This window comes from Urtica dioica, chromosome 8, assembly GCF_054948205.1.
Source record: "Urtica dioica subsp. dioica isolate 48M chromosome 8, U.dioica_male_clone48M_v1_H2, whole genome shotgun sequence".
Classification (NCBI taxonomy): Eukaryota; Viridiplantae; Streptophyta; class Magnoliopsida; order Rosales; family Urticaceae; genus Urtica; species Urtica dioica.
In genome coordinates, this window is record NC_142763.1 from 44,237,965 (window position 1) to 44,262,398 (window position 24,434).

The following is a 24,434-nucleotide window of genomic DNA, read 5'->3' on the forward strand; positions in this document are numbered from 1 at the left end:
TCTAAAGTGCTCACAATGCAATAGCAACTCAAAATGCTATTCACTTAAGCTCCAGCTAAGCATGAACACTACTCATTGGAGTCGCTCCTAAAATATATTAAAATACTATTTAAGTGTGCAACTTCTAAAAATGCTTGCATTGGAGTATTTTCTACAAATATGACATAAAAGTAATATTTAGTAAAAATATATTATTTTTTATTTTGTATAAATAAGCATCTCCTAACACTGAAGTTCCTCTAATTATTACTTATTTTTTAAATTATTTTTGAGCTTTGTGGATATTTTACGTAGTATTTGAAAAAACAGAGTCCAAATAAAAAAAATTTAATAACGTTAAGAAATAGTGGAATTTCATATATCTTTAACATACTATAAAAGAGCGCATAGTAAACGTTTCGTACGTTTTTTATATCATACGTGAGCCCACGTGGAATTTCGGGGTATCTTTCTCTCTTTGCACAGGCCTCACATTAAACACCGCACAACAGAGCATTTCTTTAAAGATAACCCAATAAATCACGTAAATAAAATTAGTTATTAACTCTGTTTAATATTGTTGTGCTTTTAAAAAAATGCTTTTAGATCCGTTGTAAGAAAAAAATGTTGTTTTTAAAAGCAGATAAATGTTTGGTAAACTATTGTAAAATAACTGTAGCTGTTATCAAAAGCAGATTTAGTGTTTGATAAAAATATAATTTAATGTTTGTAAGTAATAACTATCTATATAAAATGTAATTAATAAAAATAATAAGATATTTTTCGCTATATAAAAAATATATTAAAGTTGGTGTCTATAGATTGTAAAAAATAAATTATAATTTTTGTTCATATCAAAAAAATTATTTGATAAAAGAATATAAACATAATTAGAATTAAAAGTTAAAGTAAGATAATAAATAAGTTCGGAAAGAGAAAGTACAAATCAAAAGAAAAGCTGCGTCCAAAAAACTTCAAAAAATAGCTTTTAAATTTTTAATTAAAAATTGAAATCTCTTTTCAACTTTTTAAAAAAAAGTAATATTACAAACACTTAAATATGATTTAAATTTTAGAAAAAGTTAAAAACATACTTAATAAGTTATGCTTAAAAATGGTATTATCTTCACTCACTTAAGATACATATTTGGCAAATCTTTACAAGTCAGTTCCAATTTAATTACACTTTAAAGTTGGCTAAAGCAATAGGCACGAAATTCATCAAATAAAATATAATAGGTACATGATGTGAGGCTAGATGATTGTTGAACAACTGATTGATTTTAGTTGGATTAATTAAAGTAACTATCAATCAAATAATAAAACTGAAGGTACTAAAAGGCACACAAAATTGGTAACCATGTTCGGTGAAAAAACACCTACTCAAGTAAACTGATACATTTGGAGTGAAAAGCAATCTATTAACTCAAATAGTCAAAAGTATAAGATTATTAAGTTTGACGACTCCCTTGCAAACACCTTTGTTTTTTACTTATCCAATGGATTCTGCAATCTAAACTCCCTCATATTTGAGACTCTCTCTACCTTTCACCCGATCTTCTTATGAAGATTGACAATCATGTTAATGAAAAAACACGCTCTCTCACACATAGTACGGCGGTAAAAATTTGCAAGGCTATTTCAATTCGTAGTCGATGATGATCTCCAAGGCAGAGAGATGAACACAAAGATATGATTGCGTGAATTAACCAAACAAAAAAGTAAAGTGATCGCAAAACAAATCGTAGGTGAGTTTTATATGATACACTTCTTCATCTCTCGCTAAATCTAGTTAGCCGGATTCTCCTAGCAAATCCGATCTTATACGTCCATAAAAAAAACGGAACCAAACAGTTTGTTTAGTTTTTTTTTCACACGGGAGGAACAAGACTTAAGTACCCCGAATCTTTAACTTGTTCGAACAACTTCGTGAAGGTTTGACTTGAACAACTGTTACAATTTGTTTTGCCAAACTAAAATTTATGTCATAGAGGATCCAATCCAACATAGGAAATATAGTGATGAACATTTACATAAAAAGTACTTAAGGTTTAAAGGTTTCAATCGGAAAAAATTAGGAACTTTTTTTTATTCTCACGTACAACAACAATAGAATTACTTGGTAAAACTAAAAGGTGGCCATTAAATTTGTATATATATACATATATATATATATGGTATTTTTGATTTTTTTAATATTACTTACATCAAATTAAATATTAGGATCCTAACTTTATTAATTGCATTAGGATCTCCTGCAATTATAAATAGTATAAATATGCGAGCATTGCAAAGAACTCGTAAACATATAGGGCTTGTTTGGCAGTTAATTCAAAAACATTTTTTTACTTTTCAAATCATAAAAATAGAAAACAAAAGATAAAATTGATGTTTTGTTACAGTTTTCAAGTAATATCATTTAAAAAGTACTGAAGTTGTTTTTAAATATATCAAACAAAATAGAAAACAAAAAATCGGTGTTTTGTAAAACTGTTTTCCTTTCTCTCTCTCTCTCCATATACCCAGAGCTCACCAAAAAATTGAAACATAGAGAGAGTGTGTCTTCTCCAGTCACCACGGCATCCATAGCTCCAGAGCCTCCGTCGGAACCTCCGCGAGCCTCCTCTGTGACGACCAGAGCTCCCTCACGTAGTTGAAGATTCCGCCCCGAGAATGTCACCGACGAGAGTTCTTCATCTTCATCAAGTTAGGAGATTTGATTATTTTTCTCTTCTTCTAGGTTTGGATCTTGGTTTTCATATTTATGTAGTAGTTTTTGTTTTCATTTTTCGATTTATGTGGATAAATTGATTTTGGTCCAGATCTTGTTTTTGTTTTTTTTATTGATCTTGGGTCTTCTTTTTTTTCCGATTGATGTTGGAGTTTTGTAGGAGTTTTGTTTGATTTTTGGAGTTTAAATCTGTGTTAAAATCTTGGACCACTATTTTATCCTTTATTTGAGCTCTCAGATCAACTCATCTAAATCCAACCTCTCAATTTAGAGCTCAGTTGAATCTTTAAGCTTAAATCACTACCTTAGAAAACTAGACTCCATCTTGGTTTGTTCACCAAAAATGTGTGTTTCTTATATATGTGTGTTGGTCTGTTATTCATGATCGTTTGCTCATATTCATGGTTTGTTATCCAAGATGAGAATAATGTGTGTGTTTGCTTATTTGTGATGGTTGAGTTTGAGGGTTTTTATCTTGAAAAATTCAGTTTTTGAATAATGGATGACGGTGCTCATTAGCCTGAAGATGCCGAGACATTTTTCATTGATCTTTGTTATGAAGAGGTCAAACGGCGTATGGGGCCATCTAAATTGGATGAAAATTGAGTTGGATATGATAGCTGAATTCGGTAAGGCTAGGCTAGACAAGTTGAAGCAAAAGTGGCACCGACTTAAAAATGCCACTAAGATCTTCTAAGGACTTACGGAAGCCACTGGATTTGGATGGGATGCGGAAACAAATACAGTGACCGTTGATGATGAAATTTGGGAAACATATATTAAGGTAGTAATTTTTTATTGACTCTTTATTAACTCATATATGTTTTGTCATATTTATTGTCTCCTCTATTTTTTTTTCAGAAATATCCCGATGTGAAACGGTTTAAGAAAATGGATTGGCCCATTACGATAAACTTAAGGAGATATTCGCAGTAAGTCGGCCACCGGTGCATTGGAGATGGTACCAACCGAGTTAGCCGCCGTCGACAAAGTTGCGGCAATTGTTCGGGTGATGGAAAAAATCTTGTGTGTATCTGCCGCGAGAAGTACGCCCGATGTGGAGGAGGTTGGGGAGTCATCTAATGAGGTCTGAGAGGTTGAAAAAAATCGTTAGAAAAATCCACTACGAGAAAGAGAAAGTCTCCCATGAGCGCTAAAAGTATGGAAGTCATGGAATCACAAATTGAAAATCAGCGATATTCAAGTGATCAGTTGATTACATTTTTGGAAGAGAAAGAAGCAAGGAGAATGTCTACGCAAGCAGAGTCAATGGCTAGAGATGAGCTCCTTCTGAAACAATGTGTAGAAAAACTTACAAAGCATCAAGAGTTGTCTTTTTGCAAACAATACAGTGGATTCATGATAGAGCTTGTGAAATCAAAGGACTTGCGCATTGCATTCATGACTATTTTGGATGAGTTGACTTTACATTTCTCATGGACCTACATGATGATTAGAGACTTTATGTTGATTTGTTATCAAACTTGTGCTGATTTTTTTTTTTTGGTGCGTGGATGATAATGAATTTTTATGGGATTTTGTCAAACTTGTTGAGCTTTGATAATGGATTTATTTGGAAAGTGATCTTATAAATTTATTTGATTTCATGTAGATTATGGATTCAAGTGATGACAAAATAGTAATCTTAGACGCTCTTCTTCGTCGTGGTAATAGACGCATTCGAAGAAGGATACTAGAACAAATGCGCGAAGAATCACAACGAATTGAACGGCTACCTCAGCGAATGGCATTGGAAAGTGGGAGTGAATATGTGTTTGGTATATTATATAATCCCAACAAAGAGCCGTTGTTTGAGATGTGTCGCATGTACAAGTAGCCCTTCACTGCAATTATTGGAATGATTCGGCCTTTGCTCTCGTCCGGTCACATATCACCAAAAGAGTCGTTCATGATGTTTATGAAAGTTCTTGCACATTCAGACAGAAATAGAGCAGTTCAAGACCGATTTAATCAATCCGGTGAGACGGTTAGCAGACATTTTGGATATGTTTTCGATCCAATAAGTCAGTTGGGGCCCGATGTAATAGAGCACCCCGGTTATACAACGACACCCCCTGAAATTGCAAACAACCCAAAATATTGATCATGGTTCAAATTAAGTAATATGGCTTTTAATTTTTTTTAATGTAGCTCAATTTTGAAAGGATGTCATCTAACTCAAGGTTTCATCTCTTTGAAAGGATTGAATCGGTGCTATTGACGGTACTCATATTGGTGTAATCATGCCCACTGAACAACAGACCAATTATCGAGGTTGGAAAGGAACATGTACAACTAATGTGATGGCCGCTTGTACATTTGACATGCTATTCACATACGTACATGCAAGATGGAAAGGTTCAGCGGCAGATTCACGAAGATTGCGTGAGTTATTATTGACCTAGAATACAAATTTTTTAATACCACAAGGAGGAAAATATTATGTAGTGGATAGCGGATATCCTAACGAGCCAGGTTTTTTGTCACCGTATCGTACCGCACGTTATCATCTATATGTGTTTAGACAAAATAGGCAAATGAGTAGACCAGAAGAACTTTTTAATTATAGGCACTCATCGTTACGCAACGTGATAGAGAGATGTTTTGGCGTAGTAAAAGCTCGTTTCCCCATTTTAAACCACATGTTATGCTATCCGTTACATAAACAAGTTCGTATAGTTCTGGCATGTTTTATATTACATAATTTAATAAAAATATTTGCAAACGAAGACCCTTTGTTTACAAGATGGAATCAAGATGTTCCTATAAAGGATATTGACGGTGAAAGTTTGGAAAAAGTCGGAGGTCAAGGTGCGTAAGAGGTTGGTGATTCGCCTTACTCAAGCACAACTACACAGGCTCGACGTTTGTATACGGAGTTTAGAGATTTTATTACTCAAGATATGTGGAGTCATTATGCATGATGTTATTTTTATGATGTAAAAAAATGATTGTATATAATTTATAATAGAAGTCATATTTATGTTATGTGTAGTTAAATTTATGTTTAAAAAAATTGAGTTAAAAAAAATTCATGTACCAAACAGTTATTCTGTTTCTTTTTTCATTTTCTCTATAACAAAAACAAAATCTATACTAAACAGTTATTGTGTTTTTTTTTCATTTTCTCTATGACAAAAACAAAATCTGTACCAAACAGTTATTTCCAAACAACTGCAAAAACATTTTACACTACAACTATAAAATTAAAAACAGAAAACAATTTTTTTTTTGAATTAACTACCAAAAAGGCCCATAAAGTTTCACGATGGAGTTAACATTTTATAATATTATATTAGTTTTATTATTTTAAAATAAGCTCAAATTATTTTAATTTATACATTTTATATATAATTTTATTATTTTATAGCAAAATCATTTTTATTTTCATACTGTTAAAATTATTTATATCATTCTAATTAGATTTTGTGCTATCAAAATTAATTTTTGTATCTTTGATAATTAGTTTATGTAACATGTTGATTTTTTAGGTATGTAATGTATTTTAATTAATATCTTATTTCATAATTTGTATAATGTTATATATAAACCACTCATTCGTAGACCTATTTATTCGATCGAAGAGATTTCTGAAACACTTCTAAGAGAGTGATAAATATTCAATTTTGAAAGAACTTATTGTCACTCTTTCGGATATAATTCTCTCTTATTCAGAAGCAAAGAACGAAACAAATATTTATTATGATTCAAAGTCAACAAGTTATTTTAAATTCATGAATAGAAAATGCAATAGTATAAGTTAAATAAATGGGCGCTAAAGTATGATTTGTAGAAAGTTGATAAAAAAAATGTTAAAATAATAGATATATGAGGAATATGATTTGGTTGATGATAAAATACTATATGATATGACAAAAGAAACTGAATGAGATTAACTAAAACTGATAAAGTTTTTAGTTGGAGATTATCTTACTTAAAATTATTATTTTACCATTTAAAACTAATTTTGATCATTTGTTTATTAAAACTAGCCTTCTTTTTTATTTGCCTCATCTTATTCTTCATAACATTAAGACGAGAGGATGTCGTTTGAAAACAAAATAACAAGGGCATAAGTAAAATATTTAGTTGTTATGCACTTCATTCTAAATTAGTTTTGAGAATTATTATAAAAATAATCATGTCTTTTTTTATTTTTTATCAAATGGTTCCTCAGCATATATATATATATATATATATATATATATATATATATATATATATATAAACGTCAAAACGGCTTAAATTATGATGAATGCTAAAAACTCTCTTTAAAAAAAAAAGTGAATCAACAAATGCAACCATAATTTCAACCAATTTAGGTTACTGATCTTTTAGATAACACGTATCACCAACGACGAGTTTCATAATTACAACCTAAACTTTTCGTTATCAATCTTCTCTCTAGTCTCTAGTGTTTATATCATGTATTTTTCTTGGCAACTAGCCTTTGCTTTATGCCCTTCACAAGGAAAATTTAAATGAAGTTAATTAGAATATATATTTAGAATTTACTTATCATTTTAACATTTTTTTAACAAGCAATAAAACGTATTTGATTCAAAAATAATTTCTTTTACCACCAATATAAGTAATATGTTTATAATTTTATATGAAATAGTATTTATTAATAGGCGGTTCAATCTGTTCCAAAATTAGATATATAAAAAAAAAAAAAAAAATTGGCTACGTAAATCACATAAATGCTAACAATTGTGTTTTAGCCAACCTTTCGTTAATAATCTATAAATAGTCAAGTTGCTTACGTGGCATCTCATTAATTGACTTTGAATTTAGGCAGTTTTTTTTTAAAATTTTTTGAATCAAACCGATTAGAAAACTAGTTAACGTGATTTTTTGAATTTTTGGACGTGTGGATTTGAATAATTTCAGTGGTTGACTTTAGCTAATTAGTTTCTATTTTCGTGGCAAAACATTAATATATAATCTGTAAATATATTCTTCATTTATTGATATTATTTTGTTTTCATTTTGACGATAATTATGATCCTTGATTGGCCGCCAACTGTAATTCAAATTTTACCATTCTTTTGTGTTTCATAATTTCAGAAATTTGAATGTCCAATTTTTTTTTTCTTACTGTCACCATTGATGATTGTTCTTCAATTTCGCTCATAGATTCTGGTAAGTTTTTTTATCTGTTTTTCAATCACACTCATACTAATATAAATTGATAGTTAATTAACTAACATGCATGTAAATAGACAAAAAAAGATCAAAGTTGTAGTTATACACATACTTACAGAATTGAGCAGAAACTCAAACTTCAAAAACTGAATTAAAAATTTACTTAACTACTACATGAACATGGCATCAACAATAAATACTAGAGTTTTAGGACAGTAAAAACAGTAAATAAGTTCTAAATTCCTAAGTCAAAAGATTGTTGATTGCTTGGTTTGTCGATGATGTCATCTTTGGCCGTGTCGGAGCAATTTCTTCCTGAGCAGCGTCCTATTCATTAACGATGACATAGACATTCAATTCACAAATCTACATCTAAGTCAATTTACTATATGTTATTACTGTCATAATTAACAACCTATAGTAGCATATTACCAGCACACTCTCAAAATGATTTGTGACTTATTTACACCATTAATAGACTGTTTATAATAACTTATTAACAGCCAATTTACAGATACTTATTTTCATATGCAGATTCAAACAATTTTCTACAGCAGATTCAAAAAACGAACACTATTCACTCAAACAATACTATTGATTTCAAACCAACGTCATTCTCATATTACAAACCCTTAATTAACAGTCTTGAACAAAAACATTAGCATGCAAACACAATTTCTTGGTAAAGAAAGAACAGCCATTTTTGAAAAAAAAAAATTAGAACATCCGTCAAAAAAATTTAGAACAACCATTTTTTGAAAAAAAAAAAAAAAAAACTCGAGATATTACCTTTTTCTTCGGCATCGGGTTCGAGTGTTTATGATCTTCAATCGTATAAAAGCTTCCGAAAAACTCTTCGATCGTCTGAGTTTCGGTCCGAGATTTTTTTTTTTTTTTTTGCTATGAAATGTTTTGGGTTTTTCTTTTTTGAAATTGTGTTCGAGTGATTTGTTGAGGCTGCGTGATTTGGTGTATTAATTAATGACGTTAATGATGTTCCTCGAATAACGCGAGTAGTTCAAGTCTTTTAACATGTTGTAAATAGATTGCTATGGCTATTAACAGGAAATTAACAGAAGGTTGGCTAAAATCAAAATCCCCGTTTGGCTATAGACCTATATAACCCTAAAAAAAATCAAAGTCGAAGTGAATAATATCCAATCCGATCTCGAATCTAGTTTCGTTTCTCAGTTTTAGAAAACTGAAATTCTATAAAAAAAAAAAAAGAATATATAAAAGAAGCTGAATGGGGTCAATTATATTGAATTATGGTTTTGTTCATAGCCTAACTCTCAAAGTTAGATTAATTCTAAATTGAAAAAGAAAAAATCTGTCTCAAGACTCAAAGTCAATCTACACTTGTCATATTTTGTTGGAATATAAAAAATAATAGCTTGTCAAATTTCAATTCAAAGGGTCCACTTTTCACTAACCCGCGTCGACAAGGCCAAAGTCTTATCCATATTCCATACCATAGCCTTTGAATGGCTCGTTCAACACAAATGTCTATTTCTTCTACACCAAATTTTAATGATAAGGTTCAGGGCAACAAAAAAAAAAAAATTAATGATAAGGTCAATCCGTCAAATATCAAAACACACCAAAAGATATTACTAATATCATAGCCTTGGCGACCAAAAAGTCCAATAATATCTCATAACACCATGGCTTCTATTTCTCATCATTTCCATGTCAAGATCATGAGTCCAAGAGTCAGAAGTAATCCTCCTCCGAGGAGTCTTGTGATCATGTCTTGCCATGGCCAAGATTCAAAGGAAGGGAGTGAAGAAAGGAAAAGGGTTTCTTTAATACCCGGTTTTTTGAGGCTCGACAAGCTTGGAGAGTCTGTGAAGGAGAGTTTGAGGCCAAAGAAAAAGGGTGACTGGAAAGACTTGACCTTGATGAGCTTGTCTTTTGCTGTCTACGTCTATATTTCTCAACGGATAGTTTGTGCCTACTTTATTTGGATGTCCATTCCTTTGCCTAGACAACAATGGTAGATCTTGTGTTTCCAAATAAAACTGTGTGTTTAAGCTTGTAACCTCTTCTAGTTTTGGGTCTGTCATGTAATTTACTATTAGCAGTCTTGTGTATAGTTAAGTTTTATCTATGTAACAACCCTAAGCAAAAAAGAAAGTAAAAAAGTGTTGAATATTTGTAGATTGTGTTATCTTCTGGGAATCTCATATTGATTTGCCACAATGTTTTGATCTATGTAATTCTTAAGGGTTCAATATAGGATACTTTGAAGTTAAGTTAGCCAATACGTGAAATGAGTTTATAGACAAAAAAGGATCAGGCAAAATTGTATTAGAGATTAGTTGAAGAGATTGTAATGTATGATGTCCATCAGTATAAATTCCCTTTCCCTCGGTAATCTATATATATATATATATATATATATATATATATATATATATATATATATATATATATATATATATATATTAAACAGTTCATATGATATTGGTATAAGTAATCAAACAGAAATATGTCCATATATTGAAATAACCACTTGGGATTTTGAAGCCATAAATTAAATCCTCAGAGAAAGGCCTAAAATCATGGTAATGAGTGACAAAACAGTTCAAAGAGCAAGTAGAAAATCTGACAATGCTGATTCTGTAAACTAAGTTAAGTCATTCCACTCCAGAAATGCATGATCAAGCTAGTCGGATTTCCGGTTGTGGCATCTGAAAAGGCGACAGAACAACGAGAGTAAGCAGTGCCAGAAAAGGACGAGCCAGTTGGTTGGCTTCGGCTTCGGTGGCGGCGGAGGAGGACCGAAGATCCCTTTGTAGAACTCTTTCTGCTTCTTGTAAACGGCCTTGTCGTGGTCGTCCAATAAACGCAGCTCCCTCGTGATCGCCTTGTCTTCGGGGGCAAATTTCCGAGCCTTTAAAAAGTCTTCCCGGGCCGAATCGGTTTGCCCTAGCTCCGCCCTGGCTTTGCCTCGCCTGAAAAGCGCTTTCACGTTGTTCTCTTCCTCTCCCAATACCTGCACACGTACTCAGTAGAATTTCCCAGCCTCAACGAATAAAAACCTAATTAAGTGTCCCTCCAATCTATTTATAGACTGACATATTAGTATTTGTTCCCCTCAACGAATTACTAATTTCCCTCTACCCCTAAAAGTAACTTTCTGACCTTTGATAGTTTATTGGTAAAAAAATACAACAAAATTAACTAAATTGGGTAGTGTTTTTATTCTGCTACTCCATAAATAATAATAATAATAATAATAACAACATTAATAATAAAAACAATAGATTATGTATTGACGACTTAACTGCTCTTATGCATTTTTATTGACCATGTTATCAGCTGACGGCAACGTAAAAAAAAATATAAAAAAATAAAAAAATAATGAATGAGTGTTTTACTCAAAGTCTGCATGTTTTGTTTTAAAAAAAAAATGATTGATGCACTAGATGCTTGAAAATATAGAGCAATAAAAAAGTGATAGTTAAAATTTTAATTTCTAGTGATTTTGCAATGTGTGGTTTTTTGTTTTTATTTTCTTTTTTTATGTTTGAATGAATTTAAATATTTTTATAAAAGGCCCTTTCTTTATCTATTGGTAAAGGCCCCCAAATAGGTCGAACCACGTCTGAGTTAACTTCTAAGTATCCTATATGGACCCCTTATCTATTTGTCATTATATTTCTCTTATATCAGAATGTCCCAACAGATTTGTCACTAATATCATTTCTACTCACCATGGTGCATTGTCCAATAGCTTCATCGTAGCGCTCGAGCTTTATTAAGCAAGCCGCCATGTTAAGATGGCACGGATTCTTAACAGCCATGGCCATGTCTCGGTACTTCCCAAACAACTGGAACAAGAAGTCGTCGCCCATATATGTTATGGCCTGTTATCATCAAGAAAACACAAGACTTGTAAGAACGTGAGTGGAAATTAGCAAATCATTAGGGTTACAAGAGTAGTGTTCAATTGGTTCGCTTCTTGAATGATGAACTGAGTTTATCGGTAAAATTACTGGCTACTTCATCATCCTGGGTCGTATAGAAGAGACATCGAAGGAGTACAAAGAGTCAGTAACTGAAAAAGGAACTCGAGTTATCACCATTGAGTACTGTTGCATAGCCTCCTCAAGTTTGTCCTCCTTAAACAAAGCATTCCCGTCCATCTTTCTTCTGTCCGCTGCTCCGATCCTTTCTTCGACAGTCATTTCGCCGCGGGTTTTTCCCTGTCAAGCCCAAAACATAGCTCTTGAACATCTATAATATAATCTATAAGCATCATGGAGTTCATTTGGGATGGGGATCAACTTACTTCTTTGGTCTCGTCGAACCCAATGAGCTCAACCTCGTATATTAAATCGGCCTTGGGTGGGACGTTTGGAAAAGAAAAGTTCCCTTCTTCGCCGTAACCCAATTCCCAACCAACGTGTAACAAGGCTCGCTCACCGGACTTCATGTGGGACACACCGATAGCCAACCCTGTCAGCTCTTTCTTCTCTGATGAAACAAAGAAAGAAAGAAAAACAGCCGAAATGCCATTTACAAAGAGAGCCACATAAAAACCATGTGTTTATCTATCCATCTAACTGAAAAAATGGTACAAAAAGCAAAGATAAATCGATTATTACAATCTCCCAAAAGGATTTTATTACAATCTTCCAAAAGGATTTTATTCCTTTCCCTCTCTCTTCTCATATAGTTTCCATGCCTTATGGAATAAGATATCCTCAATTATTCAACTAATAGCTAATTATTGCAGTTATCCCAGCCCCTAAGGTATCATCACTAACAAACAACCAAGAGCCAAAATTTAAAGTGAATGACGAGTTCATAATTTCACATGCATGTACAAGTGTAAATATTTGAAACGTGAGAAAAAAAATATAACAAAAAGGGTGATACCTTTTCCTAGAATAATTTCGATCGGCTGTTGTTCAAGCCACGTGTCTTCAAACTTATGTTGTGTGCTCTCGGTCCAGCCCTTGTAGTGAACTGTCATTTGACAACACTAGTCACATAACCGGAAAAAACCAAGCAATGTTATAAGGTCACAGAGCTACATATCCGAAAAATCCGAAACATGAATGGCATACTATTCAAACCACGACAAAAAAAAAAAAAAAAAAAAACACTGTATGACGTGGAGAAGATTTGCCAAAAAAATCATTCCTTAACTTGGAAAAGAATTTGGGTATAGTTTCTGTAACATATATATAAAGACACTCAGACACAGAACAAGAACTTCGATTATAAAAATTTATCATCATTTTCATAGTCGGAGCACACAATCTCAGCAGAAAAATAAAAAGCAATGTTATAAGGTCAGAATTAGTCGCACGCTTAACAAAGCTACATATCTGGAAATATGAAACTTGATCTGTAAGCAATGCTCAGCAGATGAATAACACCCAAAAAATTGGGTCCGAAATTGCCAAGAGAATAATAGTTATCTATAATCTGTATGGACACTCAACAAAAAACAATAACTTAGATCTAACAGTCTTTCATCATTTTCGTAGTTGGTGACAGAAACACAATTCTGCAGAAAAATAAAATAAAATAAAAATTAAAACTCGGTGGTCATACCAAAGCAAGTGGAGTATTTGGATGGCTTGGAGCCATGGCCTTCCTTGATGATTTGTTTTGTAACCTTATCTTGAAGAACTTCCACCTCTGAGTCGGCTTTTGGAGGCTCATCACCATCTGGACGAGGATCTCCCCGAACAACAGCTGAACTTTCTGCCACTATTTCGCTCTCCTCATCTTGGCCTGTAAATACAATATTTAGCCTCTCCAATATTCTATGAAAACCCACTCTACGCTTTCAATTTCAAAAATACCTTAATCACGAGTAACATAAAAAAAAAAATTAAAAAAAAAAAATCGAAAAGCAAATAGACAAAAAAAAAATTAGAAAATGACTTCAACTGAAAGGAAATCACTGTACAAAAACGAGGTATCAGATCTCTCTTATGTCAATCAAGAAATAAATTTTAACAACGAAAAGGAATAAGACATTACCAAGTTGTTGATGCTGGTTCGCTTGAACATCGTCCATTTCGCTCCAAGTTCACTTACATAAATCCAAACAAAACCTTCAAACATACTAGTTTTCATAAACAATAGAGGGGAAGAACTTGGTGACGGATTTTTTCTCTGTCTTCCGCGGCGTGAAACTGGAATCATTACAAGCAACAAGAAATCGAATTCGAGGGGAAAAAATCACGAGAAATTCTCTTACCTCGAATCGGGTTCAGAACTCAGAGTCGGACGATGAAAGAATTATAATTGCGATGCGATGGAGAGACAGAAACCCTAGAATCAGATTCAAGGAAGTCGATCATAGGAAAATTGAATAACAAAGTGTTTCATTTATCATCAGTACAACTTCTTGAAATCGATTGATTTTCCATTGAAAGCTGGTGCTAAAAAATACATCAACCGAAGATGATATTGAGGGACGCTTTTTGCAATTTTGACTAGAGACAATGACCGGTACTTTTTCTTTCTTTTTTTTTTTTTTTTTAGGACAATGTGAAATAGCTCAAGGTTCGGATAGGTCAGGCGGCTATATAGCCAAAAAGGGTCTTAGGGCGCCTTCTTCGAAGAAGATTCTCGGAGCAACGTCGTCACCGGAGGCGGCGATGACAGAGACGGTGAGGGCGGCGAGATCGCAGAGGGAGTGGTGGTCGAGAAGGACGAAGCCGATTCCGCCGATGAGGACGAAGTCGATTCCCCCGGCGGCGAGAGTGAAGCCGATTCCGTCGATGAGGACGAAGCCAATTCAATTATCTGGTTAAAGTTTTTGAGAGATTGCTATTTACCAAACAAATGAAACTATGGCTATTTCGCAAAAGCAATAGTTTAAGATTGGCTAGTTCATACCATTTTTCCTGGGGAAAATGGGAAGTTCCGTAAAAAAAAACTAAGATAACAGCCAAAATATCGTTTTCTTCCTGAAATACCGTTTTTATAAAAAAATTCCTACAACAGTCAAAACATAAAAGTTATTTCTGAAATACCTATTTTCATAGCTCTAAACATGTCCAAAATTTAAACTTGAGTTCCGGGGAGGATGAAGACCCATTATTGCGTATTAAAATTCATAGAACTACATAGGTTTATATGGAGTGATTTTTTAAATTTATTAATTCATAATAAGGTGAACTTTATTGTTAGCTAAATAAATGTTATATATTCAGTCATTACGTATATTTATAGATATAAATATACATATATATCTATATAGATATAAATATATATAGATATGTTATATATATATATATATATATATCTATTTAAAATATAATTGTTATATGTATCATTAAATTATACATACATTTTATATATTTTTATAGGATTTTTGTCGATATATCTGTCGATAATCGATATATCACCTATATAATCGGTAGTTGGTATTAAAATTGTTATAGAATATCCGTCGATGTTCGATATATCCGTAAAATCAGAACCTCGGTATGAGTATCGGTATCGATATTTTAAACATTGAAATAGCTCCACCTTTTAAAAGTTGAGGCAAAATGAAAAAAATTTAAAGATGCCTTTACACACAAGATACCCAAACAATTCGACATACCCAAACTGGATTTCCCAAACCATACGATCAATAAAAAAAAACTATATAAAAATCTCGATCGTCAAAACCGTCGTAGCGATCGATCGACATTTTTGTCTTCCTCGATCACCATCGCCATCCTCATCTTCGTTGATCATCGTCCTTATCTCCGGTGCCTTCAATCTCATCTTCCAGCGGAGGATCTCGACGCGTTGGTTTCGATCACCGGGAACGAGCATACCTGATCGAAGAATACGACCAAACATCAACGCTCAGAGATCTCCGCTGCCGAATCTCGCCACGTTGCATCGGTGCTTCCGCCAGATCCCGCCGGCGATGCGGAATCACAAGCCGGTTCTCCGGCTATCAGAAGTTCTAACGCCTCATCTTCATCTTATCCGATGCGAAACCCTAATTTTTTGCCGGAATCGCCGTGATTGGGCAGCTTGACAGTCTCTAGATCGTCGTCGCCGATCTCTGTGGCCTACATCGTCATCGATCTTCATCACCACCACCACCATCTTCTTCTTTTTCTTCTTCTTCTTCTTCTTCTTCTTCTTCTTCTTCTTCTTCGAAAAGTGGATTAAATATGTTGAAAGCGGGATTAAATATTTTGAAAGCTCCGTTGCCTTCTCGTTGTAGATGACTAGACTTCAAACATTTTGTTGCCTGAAATCATATTTTGAAGGCACAATTAAAATTTTTGAAGGCACAATTAATTTTTTGAAATCATGTACCCCGACTGAAATCATGTAACTTGTTTGTTTGTTTTGAATAAGGATTAACAAAACTGAAGGCATAATTAAATTTTTTTAAAAATTTGTTGCCAAGCTTTGATGGTGGAATTAGTTTTGAAACTATTTGGTATATATAAAAAGTGCATTAAAAAATAGTGGATTAAAATTTTGGACACCTAGATTAATTATTTTGAAATTATGAAAAAACAGGTTTATACAAACATTAAGGGTATATTAGTATTTTTTTTTTTACATTATAAGTGGCTAGAGTGCACTAATTTATGAAAGCTTAACTATTTTGCTAAACATTAAGTTTGGATTGACTACTTCATACAAAAATTCTTTTTTTTTTATTGAAGCAATGACTGATACTTGATTTTCATATAGAAGTTATATGACACATTTTTTTAAATATCTTATTCTTACATTATCTAAAATTTTCAACCGATTAACTATTTCAGCACAAATATCAGAATAAAGTTATACTTCAAAAAGCCGCTGTCGTGCTTGCTCTCTCTCTCTCTCTCTCTCTCTCTCTCTCTCTCTCTCTCTCCCCAAAAAAAATCAAGATTTGGGCTTTCGATCTCCGGTATCGTCGCCTCTTCTGAGATACGGACACTCCGGTAATATCCAGCAATGGAAGACTCTTCACCTAGGGGAATTTTTTTATTTTTTATTTTATTCTTCATGTTTTGCATTTTCTTTTGATTATGTTTCAATAATTTCAGACTTATTAGATCTGGTTTTTGTATCGTCCGATCTTTAATCGTAGTGGTTTTGAATATTTATTTAGATTTGAATCTCCGATCTAAGATATGATTTTCTTTGTGCGTAGATCTCAGTCGGACAAGATCCTTAAAACCGCAATCTGCAACAGGTAAAGACCAACTTTTCCGCTCGTAATTCGTGTAGTAGTATGATAATGATTTGTTACCAGCACAAACGGGTAACCCACATGTTATTTTGTTGTATTTATGATTGTTTATGGTCTACTTTTTCATCTTTTTCCTGTGAATTTTTGAATTTCCTTGCGCTATTCTTGTAAACTAAGCCTATGGGTTTTATCAATATATGCTTTGAGAAGACCTTTATAAAAAAAATACTCCAAAAATGATGATTTTTTTTACTGGTAGGAATTGAATCATGTTCCTCCAAAATAGGTTGAAGTTCCATTGATTCAACTTAGAAGCTCATTTTTGTTGGGGAAATTTACATTAATATCACTTTACTAAAATCAATCATAAAACAAATTTTTACGATTTATTAATAATGAGTTGTGAAAAGACTGTTATATCTTTAATAAAATCAATCACGAACTTGCAGGATTTCGTAACAGATCGATCACGAATTCTACAATTTTTGTGACAGATTAGGATTTTCATGACAGATCGGTCATGAAATTGCTGATTTTCGTGATTATTTTCTGACCTATTTGTCACGAAACTAGCAATTTCGTAAACGATTTCATTAAGAGTATAACGGACTCTTTCACAACTTATTTACTAATAGATCCGTGATAATTTACACTATAGTTTGTTTTAGTAAAGTAGTGTTGAAATGGTAATATTCATATAAATTTCTCTTTTTTGATGGCATTATGGTATTTTTTTTTTTTTGCACTTTTAAGAAAATTAACAGCGTATAATGATGCATGTATTTGTTACATCTTGAAGGTCAATTACGCTTAGTACGTATTGACATTTTTTCGAGAATTTACTTTTACATACACTTATGTAAAATAATATGTTTGATTGAACGGATGTAGTTATGTTTGATTGGTGTTTAGATTTTTATTTTTGTAAAATAACATATTTGATTGAGCAGAACTAATTATGTTTGATTGTTGTTTAGATTTTTACTTTTAATGACATTGATGGTATTCTTCAGAAATTAAAAAACATGATTACATTTGTATACAAATTATAATGTCTACTTTCACTAAAAGAACTTATTTACAGTCTAAATTTTCGTCAAACTTAAACTCGGATAAATTATACAGCTTTCCAAGTTTCATAATATTTTTTATGTTTTTTTTTTCATAGATAGTAATTGTAGGTGGTGCCTTTGGAGCAACTTACCTTCGCTCCAGAGGCGACAGTGAGGCACTACGCGACACAGATGATGAAAAGGTTGAGAGTGCGACGGTGGGTCAACAGTATATTCCAAATCTAAGGATTCACCATTTTGATTTTGGGTTTCAATTGTAATCTAAAAGAACCAAATTTAAGGGAAATGTGATTCAGAGTTGGGTTTTACGTGTGAAGTTCTTAGTGTATTTATAAATGCTTAGGCGATTTGGGTTTGTTGTTGGTATTTATGCCCACAAGTAGATACAAAATGATAGATTTAGTTTAAAAGTTGTAAGGCAACTCAAAGTAAACTCTCAGTAAATCAACTAACCTAACCATTCATTCTTTGTCATAAGAATGAGTTGTGACGACTACGTCTTGCCCTGAAGTAATTAATATTACAAGAAGAGTCCAAACTAGTTTGCATAACAAACTCTTCTAATAGTTATTTGAAATAGTTATGATGGTCACAGTGAGACTTGATCTAAATTCTGAATGCGGGGGCAGTTACCCCAAATCGACGCCACTGAGCTCGCCTCGAGCATATTTCACAACGAGGAAATCTTTCAGCCCCCTGCAGTCTTCGATCTTATGACCATAGTTCTTGTGGAGACTAAAATACGCCAAATTATCTGGGGTCCATGTGTTTGATCGCGGGGCGAATTATTTCCCTTTGTTATTCCCAGCGACCGCATACGAGAAGTACCGTGGGAACCTTGGTTTACCCGACTAGGGATAAGAATGGTTTCCCTGGGAAGGTGTGGGTCCATTGTTACGCCTTTTGGGCGTATATGGATGGGGATTTTGAGTGTGTGAATTTGTTTGGCTCGGGGTCGCTTTTATGGCCGCGAATCTCTTTGCAAGGGAGGCTTTCTCTTCTTCGGCAGTATCGCACTTCAATGCTTGATGCATAGCATCTTTGATTGTAGCGGGCTGATTTATGATTAATTCCTCGCGGAATCGAGATTCATGCCATAGTTTGTTCTTTAGAGCCGCGATTGCTCCTGCATTGCTAATACCGCTAATTCTTGACATAACCCCTTTGAAGCGGGTCATGAAAATTCTCATCGATTCTTGGGCTCCTTGCTGGTTGCGATTATAGGTCAGCATCTGAAGCCTATTCCTCCACGTACATGAAGTAGTTCTTCAAAAAGACTACTGATAGCCGGTCAAAGTTATCAATAGACCTTTCCTCCAGCTTCGAGAACTACTATAAGACGTTCCCTGTGAGATGTTCAACGAAGATGCGGCAATGTCCGACATCTCTCTAGTTGTTGTTCAGATAAGCCCGATCAATGGCAATTCTGAAGGCGGTCATGTGCGCTTTCGGGTCAGTCTTCCCTTCATAGATGGGGAGTCTGAGCTTTCCCGCGTCCCTGATCCGAACGTTGGTTATTCGGTGAACGGGGTTCTACGGGTCTCATCGATCAATTTCTGGGGCGTCGCTAGTGGCGTTATACACATGTGTCTTAACGGCCTGCTGCCTGGCCGCGATATCGGCCACAGTGCGACGTAACATAGCGATCTCGTCACAGTTATAACGAGCTTCGAGCAGAGCGGGCTCGTGAGCTTTCTCCTGCTCCCCATCCTGGCGAGAGGACCAATATGGATTCCGAACTCCTCCGTTTCATTCTTTGGCGAAGCCAGTCGACTCGTGGGGCGTTCTGTCCTGCAAGGTGCGGGCTCAACAAAGCTCGCCCGTTCTCGACGAGGCTGAGAGGCCGGGAAAATAAATCGAATGGGTCTATTTCTCAAGGTCTGCATGTGTTGTTGAAGTTCGTGAGGCGGAGGTGGGAGTTCAACATAAATTTCATCCCTGTTAGGTTCGGGAGTCATTTCGACTTCCGAGAAATTTAGTCTAACTCCTGGTGGGAGATTTCTTCCCGGTCTGCTAGTTCCAATAGCATTCAAGTTCGAACCCGCCAAAGGGAGTCCACTCGTGTCAAGCGAGATTCCAATGCATGGTGTTTCGACGAGAGCGCTGAAACTTCACGCATTACGGTTTGTTAGGATTGATCCTGGTGGGCAGCCTTCTCCATGAGAGCTTCCAACATGGATTTCAGCTTGGGGATTAATTTCAGGCCGGATGCGGGGGTTGAAGGTGGGGACACCATTCGGACAGGATGTAGTGTTGTTGATGTGTGTGGTCGGAAAGGAATTTAGGCTCAGGGCATGAGAAAAACTTATTGGCTTCCCACAGATAGCGCCAAACAGTTGACGTGAAGAATCACACCAAAATAGTCTCGTCAACTTGTGATGAAATTGAATCGATTTGAATTTGTGATGGGCCTTAGATTTCCATAAGTAGCTTAAACTCAAATCCAACGTATGAACAAAAGAAAGATATATAAATTCCAAAAAAAAAAACACAAGCAGGAAAGAAAGGGTCTTATTGTACTAAGCACTTTATAAAAAAATTATTACAAGAGAATAATAGTAAATGGAAAGTAAAATAATAAGCAGATGTAACGTGCGTACTTAGGCCTATCGACTGGGTATTTATAAATGGAGGGAGGAGTTAGCGATCTTCGGTCTTCTAGGCCACGTCATGCGTTAAGCTTGAATCTATCCATCATTCAGTGTAACGCTTGTTGAGGTTGATCCGGTCTTCTTGGGGCAGTTAGGAGATGTATACTTCGATGGACAAGCGTTGTCCGAGTATTCAGGGACAATACGTGTCTTCAATTAAGTAAACTAAATCACCTCGCGGCTATAAACCAATTTAAAGTCGATGGTTTTCTCATATTGGGCCAACGTTGTGGTTTCAGGCCACGCTAGGCCAGTGTCGAGCTTGGCCCAATACGTTTATTAATGGAGGATGAAGTCCGACATCAACAACAGAGAGGTTATGAAACAAGCATGGCGATGGGAGATTCCGGGAGTGCCGAGTGACAAATTAGCAAAGATAATTAAAAAAAACAGCATGCACTGAAGGTGTGGAACAAAGAAGTCTTCGGCTTTTGTGCTAATCGCATTTGGGACTTCAAAAACACACTCTGTGAGATTCAGCGTGATTCATTTTCCGTAACAAATTAAATGTGAGGCTGGCACGGTAACCATGTTGGAAGAGTTGCTCGAGCGACAAAGCTTAATATGGAGACATAAATTGCGTGAATCATTGATGATAGATGGAAACCGCAACACGTGGTTCTTTCATACCTCCGCTAGTTATTAGAGATCAAATATGTTTGTAGTGTCGTTTATGTCTATAAAACGACAAGTTCAACAAGTTGTTTTTCTTTTATTTGTTTCATTGAATTTTCCTTTATTTCTTTTATGTTTCATGGCTATATAAAGCCCTTTACTTGTACATTTCTCATAAGATTGGAATAAACATTTTTCACTCTCAATCATTCAAGATGAGAGTTAGTTTTTCCCCAATTCTCAAATCCAATTTCTATCTATCATAACCTAGAAACGTAATATGGTATCATAGCGAATTTCCGCATTAGATTTTCTAGGTTAGAGAAATTCACTTCGTCCTCCCCGATTTCCTCGACGATCGGAAAAGATCTCCGACGCGAGCCCGGTGGAATTTCACGAAGGTCAATTTCCTTTTACCTCCAAGTATTCCGGTTTTTTGGCGCCTCTTTTTCTCGATTTCAAGTTCTTCTCACCATCGCTTCATCGACGGAGCGCATTGGAAGTTCGGAGTGTTTTTATCAAGATTCTAGTCCGGCAAATTCAAAGCCGTTTCATCAACAAGAATCTATTTCCGGCGATTCAAGCCGTGTTAACTTTCAAGATCTTCTTCCGGCGATTTTTCGCTTTGTCAAGACTTAAAGATTTTTTTTTTTCGGCGATTCAACGTCGTATCAACGGGTTCAAGATCCCAATCCAGCGAGTCCCGCCGCGTCGACATTCAAGATCTTCTCCGGTGAACTCCCGCCGTGTCAAGGCTTCAAGCTTCCTTTTTGTTGCTATGATGCCGGATAATGAAGCTTCATCGACGGAGATGGTTCATACGATTACGTTTGGCCCCCAAATCCAAAATTTGTTTCTTCTTCATTGTCTGTTTCATGACGCTTCAAGAAACCTCGACGGAAAGTGGATCGACGACGTTACTATGCCTAATTCAAGATACCCAACCAAATCAGGGTTCTTTCTTCCACGTCCGTACTCTAATGGCGTCCATGGCTGCCGTAGGAGCGAGTCCCTTCGTCTTCATCTCTCTCTCTCTCTCACATTCTGGGGAACATCACTTCACGGCGATCCAGAGCCCACCGGAAATTTTCCTCCGCCATGGACTCCGTCGCCGCTAAGCCCTTGGCGCCTTTGACCTTCCCGCCCGAATCTCCACCGCGAGCTTCGCTGAGCCCCGACCAGCTCAGGTGGTGCTCGGAAGCCCTAGGGCTCTTCAAGGACAAGCTCCGAACCCCGCAGAGGATTCACAAAGAGTTCGCTTCGCTCCAGGCTAATAGGCTTTCTCCGATCGAGATAATGAACAGAAGTACCGTCGCTTTCGACCCCGTCAACTTGAGCAAGAATCGATACACCGATGTCGCGCCTTTTGACAGCACTAGAGTCGTCCTCGAATCTTGCAAAGATTACAGACCTTCGGCGAGGGGCTACATTAATGTCAGCTTCGTCACGGCCTCTGATTCGGAGAGCGTTTCCCGGTTCGTAGCCACACAAGGTCCGCTTCCAGAGACTTACGAGGACTTCTGGGAGATGGTGATTCAACAACGATGCCCTGCGATTGTGATGATAACTCGGCTGATTGACAATTATAGGACAGAGAAATGTGGAGATTATTTCCAGGCAGAAGATCATCCAAGAGAATTCCTGTTCTTCTTAGCGCACTTGAGGTGTTCGACAAAATATCTCAGAGAAATTTTTTTTTTCTCAAAACAAGACCGGCTCTTCACAAAGTCAATTTTTTCTTCATTCATTCGATCGAGGTCTTCTCCGAGTTGTCTTCTCCGATATCAAGTTCAATCCAAGATGAACTTTCGGGAAAGTTCATCTTGCGGAGGTGTATTAGAAATCAAATATGTTTGTAGTGTCGTTTATGTTTATAAAACGACAAGTTCAACAAGTTGTTTTTCTTTTATTTATTTCATTGTATTTTCCTTTATTTCTTTTATGTTTCATGGCTATATAAACCCCTTTACTTGTACATTTCCCATAAGATTGTAATAAACATATCAGAGGCATTTGTGACTCAGGAGGAGGATGGTTGGAATCCTGGGTTGAGATTGGTGAGTACTTTACTCGTAATTTCAAAAATATCTTCACTTCTTCCAATCTTGTTATAGGAAATCAACTCGAGGAGCTGTTCGAAGATAAGGTTTCGGAAGATGTGAACAGCGAGCTGATTTGCATCCCTACTGAAGAGGAAGTTTGAAGTGTGGTATTGGAAATGGACCCTACAAAGGCACCGGGGCTAGATGGCTTTTCGGGCTGCTTCCCTAGGCGATATCGGTCCACTGTGAAAGGAGAGGTTGTTGATACGGTTCAGAGTTTCTTTCGGTCTAGAAAATTTATCAAGGAAATCAATAACACCTTCGTGTGACAATACTGAAGTGTATTAATCCGGTTTCTTTTGACAAATACCGACCAATAAGTCTCTGTAATTTTAGCTACAAAATCATAGCTAAAATGGTGGCGAATTGTTAAAAGCCCCTTATTCACAATGTCATAAGCCCATTCCAGTCCGCGTTCGATCCGGGGCGATGGATCGCGGAAAATTCGGTGTTGGCGCAGGAGATTATGTATCGGCGAAAGAAGAAACAAGGGTGGTCTCATGGAATCAAATTGGATCTTAGTAAGGCTTATGATAGAATCGAGTGGTGCTTCATCAACAAAGTACTTGCTGCAAACGGATTCGGAGATCATTTCCGAGCCATGATCCAAACGTGCTTAGCTAGCACCTCGCTCTCGGTGCTTTTAAATGGCAGCCCTCTCTCATCACTCAAACTGAGTCAGTGACTCCGCCAAGGCGATCCACTATCGCCATATCTTTTCCACTTGTGCGGACAAGTACTTTCCAGTCTCTTGCTTAGAGCTGAGAAGATTAAAGGGCTTCATGGGGTTAGCAACTCTCGATCCATGCCGGCGGTGACTCACCTAATGTTCGCTGAGGATACATTCTTGTTTTCGAGAGCCTCGACAAAGGAGGACATCTCCATTACTTGGAAGGCTATCGTCTCAGCGACTCACTTAGTCGAGAAAGCAAGCATGGTGAGTATTGGTGAAGGGGATGAGAC

General features: G+C 35.5%; 1 protein-coding gene and 1 pseudogene across 3 annotated transcripts; one reads left to right on the forward strand and one right to left on the reverse strand.

The window, feature by feature from the left end:
• Positions 1-10,348: 10,348 nt before the first annotated feature.
• On the reverse strand, positions 10,349-14,340 carry TWD1 (FKBP-type peptidyl-prolyl cis-trans isomerase family protein). 3 transcript variants are annotated; one of them, XM_089623047.1, is made up of 8 exons: positions 14,085-14,340; positions 13,865-13,938; positions 13,430-13,612; positions 12,746-12,835; positions 12,156-12,340; positions 11,947-12,069; positions 11,578-11,730; positions 10,349-10,856 (listed from the first exon to the last, which is right to left on the reverse strand). In XM_089623047.1, exons 2-8 carry the CDS (start codon positions 13,899-13,901, stop codon positions 10,527-10,529), a joined length of 1,101 nt encoding a protein of 366 aa, XP_089479173.1. In that variant the 5' UTR covers positions 13,902-13,938; positions 14,085-14,340; the 3' UTR covers positions 10,349-10,526. The 3 variants fall into 3 exon arrangements, with proteins under 3 accessions (XP_089479173.1, XP_089479172.1, XP_089479174.1); XM_089623046.1 differs by having other exon boundaries at positions 13,865-13,916; positions 14,085-14,339; XM_089623048.1 differs by lacking the exons at positions 13,865-13,938; positions 14,085-14,340 and having other exon boundaries at positions 12,746-12,851.
• A 7,819-nt stretch (positions 14,341-22,159) lies between these two features.
• Positions 22,160-23,778, forward strand: LOC149389925 (protein-tyrosine-phosphatase PTP1 pseudogene; annotated as a pseudogene).
• Positions 23,779-24,434: the final 656 nt, after the last annotated feature.

Excerpts from the sequence above, each read along its gene's own strand:
- TWD1 (XM_089623047.1), bottom strand. The coding sequence starts at position 13,901 with ATGGACGATGTTCAAGCGAACCAGCATCAACAACTTG. Across the intron at positions 12,836-13,429 it reads CAAATACTCCACTTGCTTTG|TTCACTACAAGGGCTGGACC; the intron begins GTATGACCACCG and ends GTCAAATGACAG. Across the intron at positions 12,341-12,745 it reads CGAAATTATTCTAGGAAAAG|AGAAGAAAGAGCTGACAGGG; the intron begins GTATCACCCTTT and ends TTGTTTCATCAG.